This window comes from Eschrichtius robustus, chromosome 4 (genome assembly GCF_028021215.1).
Source record: "Eschrichtius robustus isolate mEscRob2 chromosome 4, mEscRob2.pri, whole genome shotgun sequence".
In the NCBI taxonomy this organism is placed as follows: domain Eukaryota; kingdom Metazoa; phylum Chordata; class Mammalia; order Artiodactyla; family Eschrichtiidae; genus Eschrichtius; species Eschrichtius robustus.
Window position 1 is genome coordinate 2,505,455 of NC_090827.1, and position 22,642 is coordinate 2,528,096.

General features: G+C 37.6%; 1 protein-coding gene across 3 annotated transcripts in view; it reads right to left on the reverse strand.

Moving 5' to 3' along the window:
- Positions 1 to 19,485: 19,485 nt before the first annotated feature.
- The window catches only part of GASK1B (golgi associated kinase 1B), a 57,366-nt gene continuing 54,209 nt past the window's right edge, over positions 19,486 to 22,642 (reverse strand). For all 3 annotated transcript variants that reach the window (XM_068542385.1, XM_068542383.1, XM_068542384.1), the window contains one exon: positions 19,486 to 22,107. In XM_068542385.1, coding sequence (XP_068398486.1) covers positions 21,900 to 22,107 — 208 coding nt within the window. In that variant the 3' untranslated portion in view covers positions 19,486 to 21,899. The remainder of the gene's footprint in view (positions 22,108 to 22,642) is intronic.

Genomic DNA, 22,642 nt, shown 5'->3' on the forward strand with positions numbered 1-22,642 from the left:
CCCTACTTGTTGAAGAACTTACATGTTAAGAATCACTTAAGCCAAGATTCCACTTAGACCTAATTATCTGGATACGTTACAGAAGTCAGTGATTTGATCATATGACATCGATTATATGTGGAAACTAAAAAAAAAAAGGATACAAATGAACTTATATACAAAACAGAAACAGACTCACAGACATAGAAAACAAACTTATGGTTACCAAAGGGGAATGGGGGGGAGGGATAAATTAGGAGTTTGGGATTAACATATACACACTACTATATATAAAATACATAACCAACAAGGACCTACTGTATAGCACAGGGAACTATTGTAATAACCCATAATGGAAAAGAACCTGAAAAAGAATATATGTATATTCTTTTGTATTATATATTCTTTTATATATTCTTTTATATATATTCTTTTATATTCATCCCCAGATATATATATATATCTGAAATTAACAGTGCTGTAAATCAACTATACTTCAATAAAAATTAAATTTAATTTAATTTAAAAATTATTATTAAAGAAAAGAATTTGGTGATTTGGTTTCACTCTGAAGAACATCACCTCAGGCATCAAAGTCCTCACAGAAATCAAGGAAAATGTTCAGTTCAAACACTGGCCATTAAAATATGAAATGTATAATCCTTCCTGTCTCAGTACCACTTATGTATTATTCATCAATCATGTGAAGCTTGTATTCCTTTTTCTCCTGTATTATGTGGTTACCCCCAGGTTCACCTACATCTGATTCAAGAGCCACTTAATCAGAAGCTATGTAATAGCTTCCTATGTGCTCAACACCAGCTAAGAATCATGAGGCTACTGAAATTACACAGAATGTGAGATGAGAAGGCGTCAACCAGTCCAATCTTTTCATGGTGCTCAGAGGAGAAAACTAAGACCCGGAGAGGTTAGTTGTCTCTTAAATTAACCCTCTAGTTAGTGACAGAGCCAGACATCTCCAGGTATCAATTGTACCTAATCTATTCTTTTTTCTTCCTTTTTTTAAAAGAAATTTTTATTGAAATATAGTTGATTTACAATGTTGTGTTAATTTCAGGTGTACAGCAAAGTGATTCAGTTATACATATACATAAACATGTATCCATTCTTTTTCAGATTCTTTTCCCTTATAGGTTATTACAAAATATTGAGTAGAGTTCCCTGTGCTATACCTTAGGCTCTTGTTGGTTACCTATTTTATATATGGTAGTGTGTATATGTCAATCCCAGACTCGCAATTTATTCTTCCTCCCCCCCTTTCCCCTTTGGTAACCATAAGTTTGTTTTCTATGTTTGTGAGTCTATTTCTGTTTTGTAAATAAATCCATTTGTATCATATTTTAGATTCCACATATAAGTGATATCATATGGTATTTGTCTTGCTCTGTCTGAGTTACTTCACTTAGTATGATAATCTCCAGGTCCATCCATGTTGCTGCAAATGGCATTATTTCATTCTTTTTTATGGCTGAGTAATATTCCATTGTATAAATATACTACATCTTCTTTATCCATTCAACTGTCGATGGACATTTAGGTTGCTTCCATGTCTTGGCTATTGTAAATAGTGCTGGTTTCAATTCACTACCACCCCACGATGCCTGTATAACTCACAAGAATACATATGGGGTAGTGTTGTTCCAATTTTTACTCTCCTTTGCTCTCCATCCCTGATTACAGACAGTGTGGAGGAGAGGGCTCCTGATTTTGTCTCCAGGAAAGGAATTCTCCCCTCTGCGTTTCACTCTGAGGACCTATAGTACATTATAATATGTCAATATGGCAAACCTTTGCTATTATCACTCTTTACCTAATAAATAAGCTGGTAGGAAAAGCCAAAGCCTCATTCAGGTTCTATACAGCTGCTTAAACCATCTCAAAGTCAGCTTTCTTCCCGAAACTCTCCTGATTCTCAGCATTTCAGTTTGCTCAAAAGAGCACTGAATGGTTTGCTTGGGCAGCTGCTAATGTCTAGCTCTGGATATAAAAAAGACAGTTACACAAACAACAATCACATTCTTAATCAACAGTGATTTATGCCCTTGAAACTGGGCAATAAAAATTCAGACTGATTTTTTGTAAGTTATGCCTTCCTGCCTGCAATTCAGTCATCCTTTCTCCAAGTTTCATTTTCTATACAATCCGAAATCTCAAGCACTATTGTGGCTTTGCACTTGCAGAAATAAATTTTAAAAGGAAGCGTGGTTAATTTTGCCTTGATCCCTTTTTTAAAGCCAAAGAGGAAATACGAATTTCAGTGTGCAAGTGTCTTTGCAGCACTAAACATATTCACTGATTAAGTAAGGTAACCACAGTCCAGAAAAAAAAAAAAAAAAAAAAAAAAAGAAGAGGGAAGGATTGAGAACCTACAGGGGAGGAGGGAAAATTCAGTCAAAATTAAAGGTAATTCAGTTAGTTACTTAGTTACTGAGCCAAATATCCCTTAAAGTTATTGCCAACCATAATTTTGATAAGAAAAATTAGACCAATAAATTTGAATAATATAATCAATCTACAAAATTAGCTTGGAGCCCATTACTTGTATCTTTAACAGAGAAACATGGTAAAGTTTTTTCTGGCAATAATCAGATAATTTTATTTTCAATCTACATAAATTCCACCAAAAGCAACTTTGTAGAGACACAATATAGCATAACATTTAAATCAAGAGCTCTAAAGTTAGGCTTCCTTGAGTTGCGGCCAGACATTGCAATTTACTAGCCGTATGACCTGGACAAATTAATTAACCTTCATAAGCCTTCCTCAATTTTTTTTTGTCTGTGAAACAGAGGTAATAAGTAGTCCCTGCCTCACAGGAATGTTGTATAGATGTAACGAGATAATGTATGTAAAGTACTTGTAGTAAGTTCTCCATAGATAATTCAGTATTATCTGCCTGAAAAAGCTATGTCAAATAAGGCATTTGGAGCATAAAATATGGAAAATGACAAATAATGGGTAAAATGCAACAAGATGTTAACAGTGGTTAACATCAGAGCAGTACAGCTATGACTGATTTTTTCTTTTTCCACTTCCCCAAAAATTTAAATGCAATTATATTATATTTAAAACGGAATATGATTTTATAAAAGTCATTAGGGCAAATACGTTACAATGGAAAACTTTAAGTTATTCTTAATATATTTTCTACGGAAACTTTCAGCCCCTAGAAACCAGAATCCTCCTTTCCCCCAACCCCGTGCAACACACACTTCTAACCCCAAGATGAGGCTTTACCAAAGTCTACACCCCACAGGGCACATGCAGAGAACTCATAGCATGGCATTGATTCAGCAGCCCTTTACCACTGAGTTCAGCTTTAAAACATCTCTAGAATTAGAAACTCATGTTCTTCGGAACTCAAGAAAAAGAAAGCTGATTCATTTGTATAAAATACATATTGATGTTATCATATCAAAATTCTGGGTTTACATTAACCATTTCCTTGCAATATATTGTCCAAATGTGATTTTACTAAAATGGACTGCTATTGATTGAATATTGCATTAAGGAATTGAGAAAATAAATATTTAATTTGGGGTTAGCTTTTTCAGTGTCAAGATTATTCATGTCAAGCTCAATATTTTGAAGTCTAACTAAAGAATACGTGGTTTTAGGTGGAGAGAAAGGGGGGAAATCTGCTCGTTTATTTTTTAACAATAAGTAATTCAGAAATAATTTATGGCAGCTTGTATAAATACATTTAGTACAGCAACTACGTCCACATAAGAGAAACTTGTTTGGAAAGCCAATTTATAACTTACAGTTAGTGGATTTATGAATAGTTCATTTTAAAAGTATGTAAAAGCCATACATCATTAACATGTCAAAGCTAGTCATTTGATTTCTTATCCTTTATGAATTTTGAAGCAATATTTTGTTAAAAAGGGGGAAAAGTTATACATAAAAGTGGCTAAGAGGCTTTTCATAAAATTTCCTAATACAGTTACAAAAGATGAGAATTTGGCCATGACTGGTGAAATTTAATTTGGGTTTATTTTCTATTTTTTTCTCCTGGTAGCATTCTAAGAAAGGGGCTTATGTGCTCCCCTGGAATTTAAAATCGTAAAATATCAGCCTGTTGTTTGCTTAAGCTTCTCTGGAGATGGTAAACAGAGAAGACACAGAGGACACGAGCAAGCATTCAGTGTGTCCCCTGGCAACATTCTCTAGAGGTGAAACGAGGTAAAAACAAGCATCCACAGTGTCATGAAGTGACAACTAAGACATAAAAGAAATCGAACAACCTGCTGGGACTTTGCCCCAAGCCTCTTCAATCTTTCACAATCTGTGAGAGGAAGGCGTGGCCGTAGACACCTCTTGAAAATGTAAGCTGAGTTTTAAGCATTGGCTGCACACGACGTCTTTTTTTTTTTTCACCTACAAACAGGAGCCACCTCCTTATCTATCTTCCTGAAACTCCCAACAGGACCACAGGAGTACCGAGTGTGAGTAACCCTGAAGGCATGTGTACTCGAGAGGTGCATTAAAATGAAGCATGAAAAAATAAAGCGCTCTTCACTTCCTGTAGAGATTGGTGATAGCAAGCAAAAGGAAAAAGCATTCTTGAACTGTTATTGTTTTGGCCATCATTCGGAAATTTTTACGAGATCAAATGCAGATACCTCTGAGTAGGGAAGGTGAGACAGTCAGAGATTTATGCCCATCCAAGAAGCAAATGTATGATTTATGAATATTTTTCATCTCCAAAAATAGTGAACAAGTTTTCCATTAATTATTTTTAGGGATACTTTCTTTTTTTATTGAAGTATAGTTGGTTTACAAAGTTGTGTTAGTTTTAGATGTATGGCCAAGTGGTCCAGTTTTATATGTTTACACACACACATATATATTCTTTTTCAGATTCTTTCCCATTATAGTTATTACAAGATACTGAATATAATTCCCTGTGCTATACTGTAGGTCCTCGTTGTTTATCTATTTTATACATAGTTGTCTGTATCTGTTAATCCCAAATTCTCAATTTATCCGTCCTCCCCCCTTTCCCCTTTGGTAACCATAAGATTGTTTTCTATGTCTATGAGCCTAAGCCTGTTTTGTAAATAAGTTCATTTGTATCATTTTTTAAGATTCCACATATAAGTGATATCATGTGGTATTTAACTGCAAAATATTCTCATTCCCATGAAATCCTTTTTTTTTTTTTTTAAGGATTTATTTGCAAAATGTTGAGAAACCTGTCTTCTGTTCTTGGCACATAACTTTGACATTAGCAACTGCAGAAACAGATGCCTGTTCACACTGTTATCCAAAAAGAATAAAGAAGCACGCCAAGGTCAGAGCTATCTGAAAAAATCCAGTAATGACAGATGAAGAAAATTACAGAAAATGAGAGACATACAAGAACGGCAGGAACCAATGATTCTGCTGCTGGATTACATTGACCTCAGTGGCGAAGGAAAAGCAGCCCACAGTGTTGATTAGGGTTCGTTTTACCATGAGTTCCTCACCTGGAATTGTAAAATTCTAGCAAGCTGATCTCTAATTAGGGCAAAATCATCCCACTTAATTCCAGCTGCGTGAAATGTTGCAGAAGTTTTCCCACTATTCGTTGAGATAAAAATTTTTTGTTTTAATATGAGTAAATCCAAACTCCAATCTGCAAAACAGACTATTTACCTTGAGTAACAAGCAGCAATAGAAATTCATCCAATATCAAATGGCTGGAATTAAATGGGAGACCTTTGCTGTTACAAAAGATATCCCTGAAAGGAACGGTGACACGTGTTTCCTCCGGCCTCACACATCAAAGGAAATGCCACACAAATGCTGCTTTTTTGCAAGTTTGTTTAGGTATGTCTTCAAAGGACTTGGATTTAGGCAATGGGTTAATCCTTAGCAAAAGAAAAAAATGAACATATGTCAAAGCTATGGAGGATCAAAGCTAAAATCTACCAAGTGATTAATTTGCTCTAATGAAAAGTAATTCTGCAGAAGCATTTGGAAATCCAATGGTCTGCAGAAATGGTAAATAAATGCTTCCCGACCAACTGTTGCATGGGATTGAACTGTGATTTTAGCACTTTACTAATGATTCCTCATGCCGATCTGATATTGTTCATGTCAGCTTGGCTATGAAGTTCCAGGTTGCAGACTCAGACTCTGTGTTTGGAGATGGGGGAGAGAAAAGCCCACGCGGAGACAAGCGAACGTGGGGATGAGCCACGACAGAAGCACAACTTGTATTTCCTGCTGGTCAGTTCAGGCAGGCAAATATCCTGACCCAGATTTAAGAGTTCTAGGAGGTGGCTGTCACCTTTGGTCCCCCAGGCAAGGAGAAGTTCTAGTTTACACAGGTGGTCTTGTCCCTTCACATCTGCTCCAGGGTGTGGGGATTGAGGCCGCTGTGAGCACAGGCCCAGCAGCCGAGGCGGGAGGGGTTGTTGCTTTACTTCTTCATACCCCTACCTCCTCCTCCCTGGACTGAAGGGGAACCTCATTTTCTCCAGTTTGGCTGAGAAATGACTGGAGATATTCCTAAAAACTTAAAGAAAATAAAATATTTAACAAGGAGGCATTTCATAAAGTAAAATTTTGACCCAAATGTAACTAATATTTTGGCTCGTATGTAATACCCAGTCCCTAATTATGTCTATCAGGGAGTCACTTGATATTTTAGCGCTAGTTTTTAGAGAGACCGCCTAGCACTAGATCCTAGACTTCTCAGTGGCAGAGACTTGACTTTATCCATTGCTGTAATCTCTGCAGTGTCAATCCAGAACAGGGCCATAAACAAGGCCCGTTCCTGTCCTCAGCTCTCAGCACCACACTGCGCTGACATTTCCTCACCTCTTATCATATGGAAAGCAGATGCCATAGACTTCAAGTGGACATAGTCTATTCCAAGGGTCCCTGCTCAGGATTTACTTATTTTCTTTTAGTCCCCACCTCCATCCATCTTCTCCAGCCTAGTTCTTTTCCGGTTATGGTTTTTGTGGTTTTTGTCAATCCTACTGCCATTGAGTGATTAGGTGGGTAACAGAGAAGATGCAGGCATGAAGGGCAGCAATAAATACATGTCTTTGGGTTGATTGAAAGTCATCAGAGGTGGCAGGACAAGAAAAGTCAAGGAAGGTATGGCATATAGAACATGAACCAAAGTGGTGCCTCAGGGATGTTTGACCATCCACTAAACATAGAACAGGAACCCCTAATATGAAACACAAAAATCTAAAACTTACTGGACAGTTTGGTCTTTATTTTTCTGAGGGCCAGAAACCTACCATCATGTGAGATATTTACAGGCACTAGTTAGAGAGCAGAGCACAGCCTGAGGCTTTCTGCTGGGAACTTCTCTAAAATATCCCCACCAACATTAAAGGAGCTTTCTCATTAGAGCCCCAGGAGTTTCTGTTTTTAAGGCCAGAAATAAAAAAGAAAATTATTTTTCAAGGTTAACTCCTCTCTTTGCCAAATAAGGATATTCTTTCATAGAATACAGTGGAAGATTGGTGTGTTAGGCTCTGAGATTCATGAAATCTTCAGTCAAATTCCAGCTAGGAAGTCTCATTAGGAAAATTGCAAATCCATGTTGTTTATATTTGAGTTGTTAAATATAACTTCACATTAAAAGTCTGTACCATGGTGATAGGTATCATCTGAAAATGTATAACTTACCTAATGGATCATTCCATTAACTACGATAGGAGAAGAATTCAAGGCACTCTTGACTTTCCTATTGGTTTGGTCATATACTGCTCAAACAAGTCCTAACGTATTAGTTATTCTTCCTTGTCACGTATAGATCTTACCCCAGGGCAGGGGTGGCGAGAAAAAGAGGGAAAAAAAATCATGGAGTATTAAAAAATCCAAAAGATAAGGTAAGAAAATTAGATTTTCTAGGTAAATTTCAAAATGAATTTATTATCTTAGACCATGTTTCAGTATATACTTGCCATCTCTAAGTTATCTCCACACAGTTTTTTAAAACCACTCCAATTGGACTTTTACCCCCACTACTCCAGTGACACTTTGCTTGAAGGTCATTAATAAGTGGTCAGTTCTCAGTTCTCAGACACAGTTTCTCATCCTTTTGCGATGTCTTGTTTGTTTTTTTTTTTTAATTAAAAATTTTTTTTTTTATTTTCATTTTTTTTTAACATCTTTATTAGAGTATAATTGCTTTACAATGATGTGTTAGTTTCTGCTTTCTAACAAAGTGAATCAGCTATACGTATACTTATATCCCCATATCTCCTCCCTCTTGCGTCTCCTTCCCACCCTCCCTATCCCACCCCTCTAGGTGGTCACAAAGCACTGAGCTGATCTCCCTGTGCGATGCAGCAGTCTTGATAGAAGGAATTTAGGGAGATTTACTTTTCAACAGTAGCCTCTTGTAAAATGGGTCCTGTACTAACCAGTTCTTTGGGAATGGCTTCTCATTTTTACATATGGTGATGGAACAGATTTGATAGTCTATCAGCTTCATAAGAAAGAACGTGGTATTCTAAAAAAGCACCTCATCTCCCCCCGAAACACTGGACTGAGCCATGAATTTCATATTACTCTGTGCATCACGCGCTCAGATATCCCACTGGCCATGAGCTTTGATGCTGTTTCATGGTCACAGTGACATACGTGGCTGCCTGGAGAGTCCAGGTTCTTAAAAAACTGTTCCCGATGATAAAGGGAGAGACGTCTGTTTTTACCTCTCAATCTTCCACAATCCTCAATGACTTCATATAAGCCAACCAGATAGATACTGGATTGTTGAGTATATATTGGGGACTTAACACCATTTTTAAGAGGGTTGTCACTCATACAACTGGCAACAGGAAGGCAAAAAAAAAATGTTTCAATCAAAGCAATGGTAACAAAAATTTTACAAAGGATCACTTTTTGGTCATGAAAATAAACTTTTTTATATGACTCTCAGTGAAAGTAAAAATTCTTTCCCAGCGCAGAGCTGATTTTATATGAGTTTAAATCTGTTCATTGTTTTTTCAATCTCTTGCTTTAAAACACACTAACTAATCAGTTGAACAAAGCTCTAACTGGCTATTATATGTACTTGCAAACTAGCAAATTCAATTTTCGACATAACAACACAAAGTAAAATGAAGTGGAATGCTGTGATTTTAAGGGGGCTTAATCCTCCTTTGTTCTGTGAACTTCACCAGCTTTCACACCATAGCGGTCTCACAGCCCTTTGTTCAAACTCACAACATCGAATGTAAAGAATGGCTTTACATTGTGATTTTCTTACCCGAGGAATCCAAATGCATCAAGAAAAATGTTCATCAAGGCTTGGAACAGAAAGAGGTATTTATTTTACATGTGCCCGAGTTCTGTGTAACTCAGCATCATGGCAAATAGATTGAGATTGCAATTCTAACTTGAAATTCTCTTTGTCTCCTATGAATCAGGAAACCCGAACATATGGCCCAAGATGATAACACTTTTAAAGAGTAGGTACCCATCTTGGGGAACACTGACAATGACCATTTCACACACGTGAGTAGAACCAGATGTGCGAGGGCTATTGCAAACTTGAGCGGCTGACGCTTTTCTCGATTAGATGGCTCTTAGTCAATGTTTCCACTTAAACACCTGGCCATGGTTTCTGCAATTTATCTCGGTGTGTATAAGAGATACGAATTCTCTCAAGGAAGTGAGTCACTGCGACAGAGCGGAGAGAACCCTTGGATGAACTTGGGAAGGTTGTGTAGCCTGATTGTCTGTCATAAGCACAAGCTGTGAAGTTGGGTGGATTTGGATATGAATACTAGGTTGTCACTTCCTGGTTGTTCTTAGACAAATTATTAACTTCTCCATTCTTTCTTTATCTCATGTGACAGGTATAGTCTAGAGGACTAAAGTATTTACTGTTTTTGAAGTGTATCACACCATGCCAGCCTCATAGTGTGAACCTGATATGGGTAGCTATCTTTTTTTTTTTTTAATTTTTATTTTATATTGGAGTATAGTTGATTTACAATATTGTGTTAGTTTCAGGTGTACAGCAAAGTGAATCAGCTATACATATACATATATCCATTCTTTTTCAGATTCTTTTCCATATAGGTTATTACACAATATTGAGTATAGTTCCCTGTGCCATACAGCAGATTCTTGTTGGTTATCTATTTTATATATAGTAGTGTGTATATGTTAATCCCAAATTCCTAATTTATCCCCTGCCCCATTTTCCCTTTGGTAATCATAAGTTTGTTTTCTATGCCTGTGAGCCTGTTTCTGTTTTGTAAATAAGTTTATTTGTATCATTTTTTAGATTCAATATATAAGTGATATCTTATGATATTTATCTTTCTCTGTCTGACTTACTTCACTTAGTATGATAATCTCTAGGTCCATCCATGTTGCCACAAATGGCATTATTTCATTCTTTTTTATGGCTGAGTAATATTCCATTGTATATATGTACCACATCTTCTTTATCCATTCATCTGTCGATGGACACTTAGGTTGCTTCCACATCTTGGCTATTGTAAATAGTACTGCTGTGAACATTAGGGTGCATGTATCTTTTTGAATTATAGTTTTGTCTGGGTATATGCCCAGGTATGGGACTCCTAGATCATATGGTAGCTCTATTTTTAGTTTTTTAAGGAACCTCCATACTGTTCTCCATAGTGGCTGCACCGATTTACATTCCCACCAACAGTGTAGGAGGGTTCCCTTTTCTCCACACCCTCTCGAGCATTTACTGTTTGTAGACCTTTTAATGATGGCCATGGTGGGTAGCTATTGTGATTAAATTAGGAGATCTACCATACTGTTTCATGCCACAACCCACTAGAACTCACAAGTTATTATTTTCAAAATATAAATGAAAAATTTGTACCAATGAGCCTACATGATGACCAGATCTCCAACTGTATCATTCTCCCATTATTTTTCTTTTGCTTTATCTCATGCTCTTTTCAGTTGATTTAAATGGTGTCCAGTACTTATTAAAGAAACTTTTAAAGAGCTGAAAGATAAGACAAGCAAACGGCTTGTGGAAGTATTCATAAGGCAAAGCTGATTTATCTGTCATCAGCCCAGGCAGTAGAAACAAAGTTATAAATTTCTTAAGAGCAACAACGTAGGGGGAAAAAGGATAGAGCTTTTAGGGAAGCAGGAGAATAGGACAGAATATCAAAGGCTGTATCTCTCCATCTCAGAGAAAGAGGATAAATCAGCGTTAGTGAAAAAAGGGAAGAACCAATGGAGATTTTACAAAGATGAAATGGCTATATATGGCAGAAAAGTATTCTGATAGATATCGCATTGAAGAGGCTTTTAGACAAAATAAAATAGAAGGTTGCAATTCTGCGACTCACTAAAAACAAAATAGAAAGAGAAGAAGACCGCTGATAGTGGAGAAAGAGATCTGAGATGTTGAAAGAAGTTGAAGGGGATTATGCCGCAACAAAGGGAAGTAGGCTTACGGGACTGGCTTCTTGAACTTCACTGTCTGGTTCCCATTACTCTTCCTCTTCAAAAAAAAAAAAGTCATCCATTCCTTTCAAGGCAGAACATTTTGCCAAGTATGCTATTTAAATACTGATTTTAGAACATTTCCTTGTCTGAAAGCACACTACAAAGATTGGCAAAACTCCAAGCTCTTTCTTCCTGGAGTCCTTGTCAGAATTTACAGGAGGAGCTTTTTTCTACCAAAGATAAAATTGAAGAAGAACAGAACGTCAAGTGCACAAAACACAGTTCCTGATAATAAAATGCATTGGCTGGAGCTATCATGAAGGATATTTGAGAAATTATGTAAGAGATTCTGGTTCATAAATATATCTGAAAAAATAATCTTTCTTTTTTTAGTAGGAACACTTGAAGAACAGAAAGGAAAGGCTTAAAAAACTCTATATAAAATTAGTTTTTCTTATGTATGAAAAAAAATTAGCTAACGCCTCTGATTTCCATTATACCACATATAGACAGATATTAACTTTTACAGTTTCATGATCAAAGGTTTGAAAATGGAAGCTGCTGAAGAAAAATGTGTTCCCTTATTTTCCTCTGCTGGATCCCAGGATCTAAGGCAGTGCCTGACACACAGTTGGCACTCAAGAAATATTTATTACATGGATGAATCAATAAAACTTTAAAGAAATCAAGTTAAAATAAATTCTGTAGTCCCCACCAGTTCAGAGCTAATTGGTCCAGAAAGTCCTGAGATGTGGGTTTAATCTCATGGTTTGGGGCATCCCAACCTGAGTTCAAAGTCTCAATTCTGATAATAGTAAATCACTCAGTTTATAATCAACTGTGAAAAGAAATCAACCTGTTCATTAAGAAACAAAAGAAAGAAAACAATCCAGCTCTTTATCTGGATTTATTGTCCCATGTGTGTGGTGTGGGGTGTGTGTGTGTGTGACCGTCAATTGCTCTGAATCTTTCTCAGTGATACAAACGCAGGTGACCTTCTCTGTTTGACCTAGCTCCCTTTAAAGACTACTACTGGTGTGATGACTACAGGTGCAGAAAATGCATCTAAGCCCACAGCAGCCTGTTTTGCATACTGTTCCTGGAATATCTTTTCAAGTTATCTCCCATAGTCATGAGTTTTCTCAGAATGGTTAGTCAATACACTTTGAACCTTAAAATTTATAATGACCCACAATTATGTATGAAAAACACTTCAAAATTAGACACATCTTGCCTCACTCCTTGATTCCCTTGTGCCTAAGTAACTTCTAGAGCTTCTAGATCACTTCTCCACGTCCTCCCCATCCTCCTCCCCGACACACTCGCCAGTCTACCCCAGCAGACTCTTTTCTCACATGGTTCTCTTTCTGAAGAACGAGAAAGGGGAGAAAGGCATACAATTATTCTTTGGAAACCACTGAAATGAATAAAGAAGATGGCAAATGAGAAAAAATGATGTCCCTAGTATAAAGCTATAAGATGACCATCACCGAAAGCAGAAAGCAGTGCACTGATTTCTTTGAAAATAAACAATAGGGTTCTAAGAAACCTAAGAAGGAGAAGATGGGATTATACCAGCAAAGACACTGCCATTTTGAAATGAAAGAGACAGAGAAAGCAGGACAGAATGAAGAAATGCTGTCAAACTCACTAACTGCAGATCATGGGCTTTCTCATCCTGCATGATTCTGCAAGACAGGACCATAAATCTCTTCAGTTATGAATGTGCACTACTCCTCAAGAAGACAGAAGGATGATGCTGAGGGTGATTCAGAGATCATCATGGCTGATACTCTCACCACAGGCCCAAGGGACAGAACTAGTTCCTTCAGCTCTCACTTGGCCAGGATACACCCACCCACTGCCATCCCAGATGTCACGTGGGCAAGACCTTTCAGAGAGTCACAGGGGCAGAGCTGTGGGGATGACGCTGCCACCGCTATGACCATGAAAGGTGGGACACCGAGCCAGAGAGGATTATTCTCAAGACTTTAGAGCCAATGAGAGTTGCCTTTCTAGGTTTTGGACTTACTTGGGACCTGTCACCCCTCCTTTCTTTCCTATTTTTCCTTTTCTGAATGGGAATGACCTGCCCCATCACAGTATTTTGGAAGTCCACAACTTGTGTGGTTTCCCAGGTTCAGAGCTGGAGAGGAATCTTGTTTCAGGATGGATCATACCTCAAGTCTCTTGCATATGTGACTTAGATGGTATTTAAATGAGACTTTGAACTTTAGACTTTAGAGATGATGCTGAAACAGTTTAAGACTTTTGGGGCGGTTTTCATGGAATTTATGTATTTTATATGCAAGAAGGATGTGAAATTTGAAGGGCTAGTGCTATAGACTGAATTGTGTCACCCCAAAATTCATATATTGAAGCCCTAACCTCACTGTGATGGTATTTGGAGATGGGGTCTTTGGGAGGTTTAGACAAGGTCGTGAGGGTGGAGCCCTCATGGTGGGATTAGTGCCCTTATAAGAAGACACACCCGAGAGCTTGTTTCCTTTCTCTCCACCTGCACACCCCAAAAAGGCCATGTGAAGACTCAGTAAGGAGGTGGCTGTCTGGAACCCAAGGAGAGAGCCCTCCCCAGACACTGGCCCTGCTGTCACCTTGATCTTGAACTTCCCATCTCCAGTACTGTAAAAGGTAAATTCCCGTGGTCGAAGCCACCTAGCCTGTGGCGTTTTGTTATGGCAGCCCAACCTGACTAAGACAGAGACCAAAACCCTAACCTAGATGTGCTGCCTGGCAGATGAGGTAGAGGGGGAGAAATCGGGAAATGGCAGCTGCTGCTGAGGACGGCACACGAAAATACACAGAGGCGGCCTGTGCTCTACAGCAACACTGGCCAACAGACCTTCTACAGTGATGGAAATGCACTCCATCTGAGCTGATGTGACAATAGAGTATCCATGAAACACCTGTGACTACAGAGCATTTGAAATATTGCTAGTGTGACGGAGGAAATAAACTTTTAACTTTATTTCATTTGAATTTAATTTGAATAGTTTCAGAAACTATTTTCTACAGTCTCGAAGGATATTTTTAAAACCCTTTGAAAAACTAGTTCGACTAAAAAGAATGAAAAAATTAAAAATCAATAAAGAGTTAAGAAAAGCAGCAAAAGATGAAAGCTGAGCTTTCTAAAAAGGAAATTTGAAGATAAATTCGTTAGTGGAATCAACACTGAGAAGCAGTAAGAAGTAGAATAGATGCCCCTGAAATAAAGTTAGAGATGTAAAGAAAACCCTTGAGAAAATAGTACCTTTTGTGAAGGAAAAAAAGATAGAAAAGTAAGCAAATAAGGAAAATACAATTGATTCGGAGGCAGATTCCATACACACATCATAAATATCTCCTTACCTGAAAACAGAACAAATAGAACTAAAAGAATATTCAAATATATATTGTAAAAGTATTTCTGAAATGAGGAAAAATATAAATATGTTGATTTCTTGTTGTGTTCCAGGAAAATTTGATATAGAATGACCAACTTTAAGACATGTCCTGAGAATTTATTAAAATTAAAGAATGAAGAAAGAATTCAGTGTGCATCAAAACTGGAAAAGCAAATCACCTACAAGTTAGACGGAAAAAAAAAATTGCAGGCTGGCCTCTGAAATCTTATCTGTAATGTTCAATGCCAAATGATAGGGTTGCAATGTCTACAGACCTCCAGGGACATTTTGTTTTGAAAAAAAATATATGAAATCCAAATTTCCTATCACCAGGCTGTTGTTTAAACACATCCATACAACAGAGTGTTATTCACAAATGAGCAGGTCTCTGTGAATATAGAACTCATGAGTAAGTCTGTAAACATCATCTGATGAAGAAACCTGTCAGCAAAGAGATGAAGGAGGAAAAACAAAGACGTCAGGAATGAGGAAGCTGTAACTGATGGTGGGCAGGAAATCCATGCTCACAAAGCAGTAAAGCACCTGTGACAGGTGGAAGCCGGAAGGTAAATAGCAAGAAGATCAACAATGTGAGCACGAGGATACATATTTCAGAAGTTGGTTTGGGAAGGAAAGAAGTGGGGGAAGAACACTTGAGAGCACGGACACCTTCATCTGTCACAGGAAGAAATCACGACGTGCTTTCTAAACTTCGTATTAGAAGAAGACCTAACTGCCTTAGAAACCAATCAGAGATTTTCTGTTGGTTGCAAGTATCAGAAAAACAACCAACCCAGATTAAGTTGAAGCAAAAAGGTGAATTAATAAAGGACACTGAGTCATTTCAAGGAAACCAAGAACTGGAAGGCATCTCCAGGGCAACTAAGACAACGGCAGCAACAGGACCACAGGCACCGGCCACCCCTCCTGTCAGCTGTCAGCTCCTCTGCGGGTTCCCTTCCATCTTTCCTCCTTTCTCTGTAATCAGCTTTCTCCAGCTCATGTAAAGTCTGACTAAGATCTCCAGAGTATTGCCCATTATCACTTTAGTCCTGGTCTTCCTCCTTTTCAGGTCTAAAATTCTGAGGCACGTGTTCTGATTGACCCAGTCGGTCAGGTGTTCAATTCTGAACCGATCAATGATGATAGCGAACAGAGCTGAATAAAGAGACTGTGTTTGCCCAGTGGAAGTCACACATACATCCCTGAACCTCTCGACTATGGCCTGGGGGCCCAGGCAGAGGGGAAGTGAAATGGGGGTGGGAGGGGTCCCCAGAAGAAGAGGGTTATTGAATGGACAGTAGTAGACGTAGGTTGTATTTGCCTCAAATATAATCTGAGCCACCACTTGTACCTTTCGCCGTCCACTCATTCACCAGATAGTTCAAGTTTCCCACTTTCCAGACTGCTTTTGTCCAGTGACTTGTAACTGGATATACCAGCCCTTCAGAACTTCCCTTCACTCGGGCACAGCGATGGATACATCCAGCCTGCTCATCTGCTTGGGTCCCAGCGTTTAGGAAACACAAAGCCGTCCTGCCAAGCCGGGATGGGCATTTGTATGAGAAATCGACATTTGTGGTTTCAAGCCACGGAGATATGATGGCACTTCGTTCCTGCGACATTACTTAGTCTATTTTATTGATATTCCATCCTTTTCTTGGATTTCCCATGTGATTCTGCTCCGCCCATTGGCTGCTAACTGCATCCTGGTCCAACAATTCCCTTCTAATGCACTTCATTACTCTTCCTCCCCTCCTGCTGTAAGGACACGCCCCCCGCAATATTTGACTTTCTGTCAGGGGGTGGGGGGGTGGTCCCCTGGGCTGTTAAGAGTCCTGATGAGAGCATGCCTTCTTTACAGACCTGTCTTCTTCTCAAAGGATACAGATACTGGCCTCGGGGGCAGAGGAAGGTAAAGCAATTTTACCACCACTCATTCCAAAATGTTTGTGCTGATGTTTAATTTGTCGTGTGCTCCTAGATTTATCCCTCACCTAAAATTTGTATTTCAGAGCCCAAGATGTCTCTTCCTCCTGACTCTCCTGTGGCTTATTTCAAGATCCCTTTCCCCAAACCATCAAACCTCTTGGGGCTCTGATTGATGTCATACAACATGGCAATCCATTCTAATATGAGGAATTTGACAGAGAACATCTTCATGAACTGAACGTAAGAAGACAAAAGAAAATTAAAGGTTTACCTTCTATGGGGGGCCTTTTATCAATGGACTAAAGCAGTGGTTTTGAACCAGGGGATGATTTTGCCTTTCAGGGGATAGCTGGAGACATTTTTGGTGGTCACAACTTGAAGGCATGTTACTACTGTCAACTGGTAGGTAGCCTGGGACAAAGTCAAGATTTCATTAGGAGTCTATGTCCTTAATCAGGAAGTTCCTGCTCTGGATGTTGCCACGTCACTCCTCTTTAAACATAGTTCATCTCTGCTTGCAACTAACAATAAAGTAAGGCTAAGGAAATGAACCAAATGGCACTGCCACAATTGTCACCAAAAGTCTTGGGAAAGTCATATTTTAACTGTCACTTGCTACCTGATGAAGAGAGAGGAAGATTGACTCTCTCCTAGGAGATGCTATAAATTATTTCAAAATTCTCTTATGAAAGACCTGAATCTTACAAGTTTCATTGTAATGTATTCTCACCAAGTTAGAGCAGATATCTGACTCACAGTTTATTTTTTTAAGTACTAAAAGGTAAAATAATAATGTTGACCTCAATTTGTAATACTCCTGAGGACCTGAAATGAGGATATAGAACAAGATCTCTTGTTCTCCTAAACAGAAGTTGAGCCAATAACATAGAGTACTTTATGAGCCAGATAACGTCTTGTGTCCTGGAGCTAAAGAAAATGTTGGCACGTTTTGCAAAATCACAGCTGTTTCAGTCTCATTTAGTTACTGGCCCACTCCCTGCAGCCCAGTTTGCCTTTTGAAATATAGCTCAGCTAGCTATTCTGCAGCATGTGATAAAAGCCCCTGACAAGGGAAGGTTTTTTTGTTTGTTTGTTTTGTTTTGTTTTTACCTCTTTGTCTCAAAAGCTTTAGAAATCTTGACAAGTGCTGCTAAGAAATACACATTACTTTTTTTTAGAAAGAAGATGCATAGAGGTTTCTTAATGTGTGCAAAATTGTGTATATTTTTATCAACAAATTAAATGCACTTTGGAAACATGAGTGTAAAAAGATACCTTTCTAAGGTGAAAAAAAATGTTGAACTAATTTAACCATATGAAGCGCTGATGTAAAAAAGGATTCCTGTGACTTCATTCACATACCATGTGAATTTTTAGGCTACAAAACAAAGTCTGCCAGTAACCCGTCTGAGTCAGACGTTTCAAGTAGATGATCAACTAATAATTTTTAATAAATTAAAGGATTAAATGAAAATAAACTTAAGCTGTTGATCAAATGGTAGCATTCAGTTCTTAAAATTATGTGACTCTGTTTTGAAAGTTGTTAAAGTTTCAAACTTTTAAAATCATGACTCTCAAGAAAATACAATTATATGGCTCTGCAGTCAAAAATTTATTAAAGCAAAATTTGCAAAAAGGTAGAACTGCAACTCCTATGCAAATGTAAAATGAACATATGTCAAAGATTTTATTCAAATAATTAACTAACAAGGGAACCAGTAAGATGGTAAAATCATTTCAAAGAGTATTTCAAAGCTAAATATTTACAGGCTATGTTGGGATAAGATTGTTGGACTAGATATAAAAACTGGTTAATGTCTAACAGGGTAATAAACGGTAAAACCATTAGGGTTGTCTCTTCCACCAGACAGAAATTATTTGCATCTCCCTGGGATAAAAACTGACAAGTTAACCTCTGCTTTAGAGCACTGTTAAATAGTCCATTCAATCAAAAATCAAGCCCAGCCTTGCACTGAAAGAACACTTCTGGCTATTTCCAAGTGTCCGGAAACTTCTCTGACAAGTCAAATCATCTTTCATTCATAAAAGTTCTTAATTCTTGATGACACTATTTAGTTTTTAGAGAAAGGTCTTCATCATCTTTATTTGACCCATGTACGATTCCCATATCATATTTTCAGACTAGTGCCCTAAATGTGCATTATTTGTTCTGTGCTAAGATAAACATTAGAATTTCATAAGACAGTGTGTAGATGAATCTACATCTAGGTTGTTTTAGTCATTAGCTGTAATTTAATGTATATTGAAAAGTACAATGGTATAAACAGGCTATTATATAAGTTCAGGGATTATAAATATTTTGAGCATAAGTCTAAAACATTTTATATTTCAATAAGCTCCCCAGGTGCCTAATAAGCTTAATAAATATGAATACTATAAAGAAAACTTTAAACATAATGGTAAGACTCACCCAAAGCAAAGAAAACCCCAAATTAGTGTTTTCTTCTAGTTTATGATACCTGTTAACTAATTTGCATACCACCTAAAACAATGCTAAATGTACACCAAGAGAAGGCATGAAATCACTGTTAATGATATCAAATACATGCATACACAAACACAATCCAGTATAATTTTTGACTATTCAATTGTTTCTTTTATCATGGATGAAGGCAGCAAACATTCTCCTAGACTTCACTTCTGAAAAGCAACCCATCTACAAAAAAACAAAAACAAAAACAAAACAACAAAAAAACCACCTACAGAATAAAAAGCACACATCTTTAATTTCTAATATTTTTATTATACATTTTTTAGATATTTATTTTCATAATATCAGCTTAAAAAATAATCACATAAGAATAAGCTTTTGTATGTCTGCCCAGGTAAATTGCTCTATTTTAAACTTGTCAAGTTACAAATAAACCCCATAATGTGCTATGTGAACCAAACCACAGCATAACGAGTATATCTGAAAGGCACAGAGTATTCCCTTAGTTTCAGTAAGAGCAGAGTATTACTTATTAGAATGAAAAGCCTGGCCTTCAGTCATCCATTATTCAAAAATAATGCAGCATGAATTATTCACTGATTCCAAAACAAAATACATTGTTGAAAAGCAAAGTGACTAAAATAAACATGTGTTCCTGGACCTTACAATCAGACCCACTAGTGGGAGGACCAAGCTACCCCGAAATGGTGTAGTTTGAGATGCAAAATTAAAGCCGCTTCTGAGGAGCATGGAATTCCCAGCATCAATTTCACAAATTTGGATAAGATGGTATATTCCATAAAAAGCATTTTAAAATGCAAATATGCCACATGGATAAGACAAGGTATAAGGCAACTTGACAGAGAGTTATTTTAAAGTAGAGTCTGGATCTCCAGACTTCCGTTAGGCCAATTTTTCATTAATGTGCTGATTTTTGAGACATAAAGGGATCTTAAAAAGCCCAAATACAGCAGATAGAAGTGGAGACTCATGAGGGTCCAAGCGTACACTGAATGTGTAGGACCAGGGGAGGCACTCAGGGCTACAGAGGGCACACTGAAGAGAAGATCGTCATAAGACCAGCTCTCCAAGGGTCAGCCAGCAAAGGAAGGTGCTGAGAATAGGGCTTGAATGCGACCCTAGAAAAGTTATAATTAGATGATTGAATGATCCCTTTTCCCTTGGTCTGTCTTCTCTTGTGTTCAACATGCTATTTTGACATCCTGCCCCCATTCATTGGTGTAAATTATAATCTATAGATATCTTAGCCTTTATCAAAATGTCTTCAATAGTTCTAATCTACAGTGATATTGACCCTCGATCAGAACACAGAAAATGGGGGGCACTTTAGGAATAACATGCAGACCTGAGAAAACAGAGGATAGAATACATTATAAACATTCTTAAATTGTATTTTTAAACTGAAAGAAGTCAGTAGAGTAGCTTCTTAATAAGGGATGGGGGGAGGGTAATAATGATTTGTTCAGGGTTTGAAATCTCTATGTGACCATCTAGCAAACACCATGATGTGGACCCCTTCAAGGACCTGAAGACTCAACGCAGGAATACTATGTGTTCACGTCCTTCTACCTCATTAAAAAGTTGGTAGAGTTCGGAGAGAATTATTTGAGCCTAAATAATTTTGGCTGTTTCAGTTCTAGTCACGTGCTTTCATTGAGGAGAATTGATCAGCGTCGGGTTTTAATTGATGTTGTTCATATTTTTCATACTAGAATAAGCCAAACAATATATTTAAACACATTCAATATCCGGTCCTATAGTCAGTATCTGGACAATATCAATTAATTCAGTTTAAATATAATTACACGGAACAAATTAGAAGAAATCCGCTGTTATTAATGAAATATACAGAAATTATAGCATATCCTTGGTAAAGATGACAAAAAGTGTAAAAAGAGCATCCACTTAACAAAAAGATACTCTGTAAGTATAGTTTCACATGTGTAAATACCTTATAACTGTTGAATGTCTAAGCCACTAGACGTAAGTTGGAGCAAAACCGAGACAGCAAAACTACCTGATGTATAAATCTTCGGATATGGATGGTTTCTATACTGGCAACAAATACCTTTCTAAAAAGGAATGGAAAATGCAATTCTTGCACTCAGGATCACAGAGCTGGCTGATCATTTATAGGTACAATAGAATATACACTGGGGGTTTTACAAATAAACCACCATTTCTCCTAAGAATTACTGTAGGCTCTGAGGTTTCTGCAGATCATATGCCTCCATTTTCCAACACAGAGTTGCCTGTGGGTAGTGTCCAGACTGCTCTATGTTCTAACAATTAGTAACAGAAGGACGTCCAGAACCGGTCCCATTAGAGCAGCAAATTATTAAAGGAGTCACCACCTCTGATTCGCACTGTCCTATTAACCGACACAACAGATATTTTAACACGGCTAGCTGGGATAGTAATTGCAAACATTCTGTGCTCAGACGTTGCAACTCACAGGTCATGGTGTTAAAGGAAAATGTAAACCTTTTTTAGCAGTATAATTGTAAAAGCTTTTAGAGTCTGCTTATAGCGCTCAGACTCGTCATATCTACTTGATTAAATTCATTTATTTTGTGTATTCATCGCTACTGCCTCATCCCTAAAAGGACTTGAGGTTTGTGTACTTGACCCCAAAACAAAGATGCATAAATATATGTAGAACTCTATAGCCACAAGACCTTTGGCTACTCATTCATAGGTAACACTTTGGCCCCGTGTGCATTGATGTAGGTGAGCAGGATTCTGGCTCTCTGTTCAACTACATCGATAAGCTTCTCAATTCCCTGTCTACCTCCCTGACTCTCCCAGTAAACTTTATCAAGAAACAGAGACTGAAGGAGTTTCTGCCGTAAGTGCTGGCTCTTCAAAACAGAAACTGCGGATTCAGGAAACCTAAAAAGAGAAAATGATATTTCATTCTTCATAATTGCTTGGAAATATTATGCCTTACCCAATGGCTCTGCCCTTCATTAATCTGGCAGAAATCACACTATCAGATAATACCTTGAGAATCAAAACATTTTTTGTCACTGTCAAGCTGACACATCTCTTAATAATTACATACTAGAAGAATAGGTTTCAAGGGAACTGCGTTTTCTATACCATTGAGAACTTGACATAAATACCAATGTCTAACTTAAGGTTATTATATGCAGGCAAAGAGAGGCATGGAATTAGAATGGATTCTGATAACCTGGAAAAATACTTTCCTCAATCTTAAGCTCCACTGCACCCATAGAAACCACTTTAATCAGTCAAGTAGAATCGTAACCTTGTAAGTGCCAACATGGGGTTTTATGCAAGGAAATATGAGAAGAAAAATGCTGACAATTTCAGTAAAGTACTCTTCTAGAGGAGAAGATGCATGACTGAATTTAATGAGAAATAATCCAAAATGTATGTAGTAAAAAGAAAGAAATCATTCCAA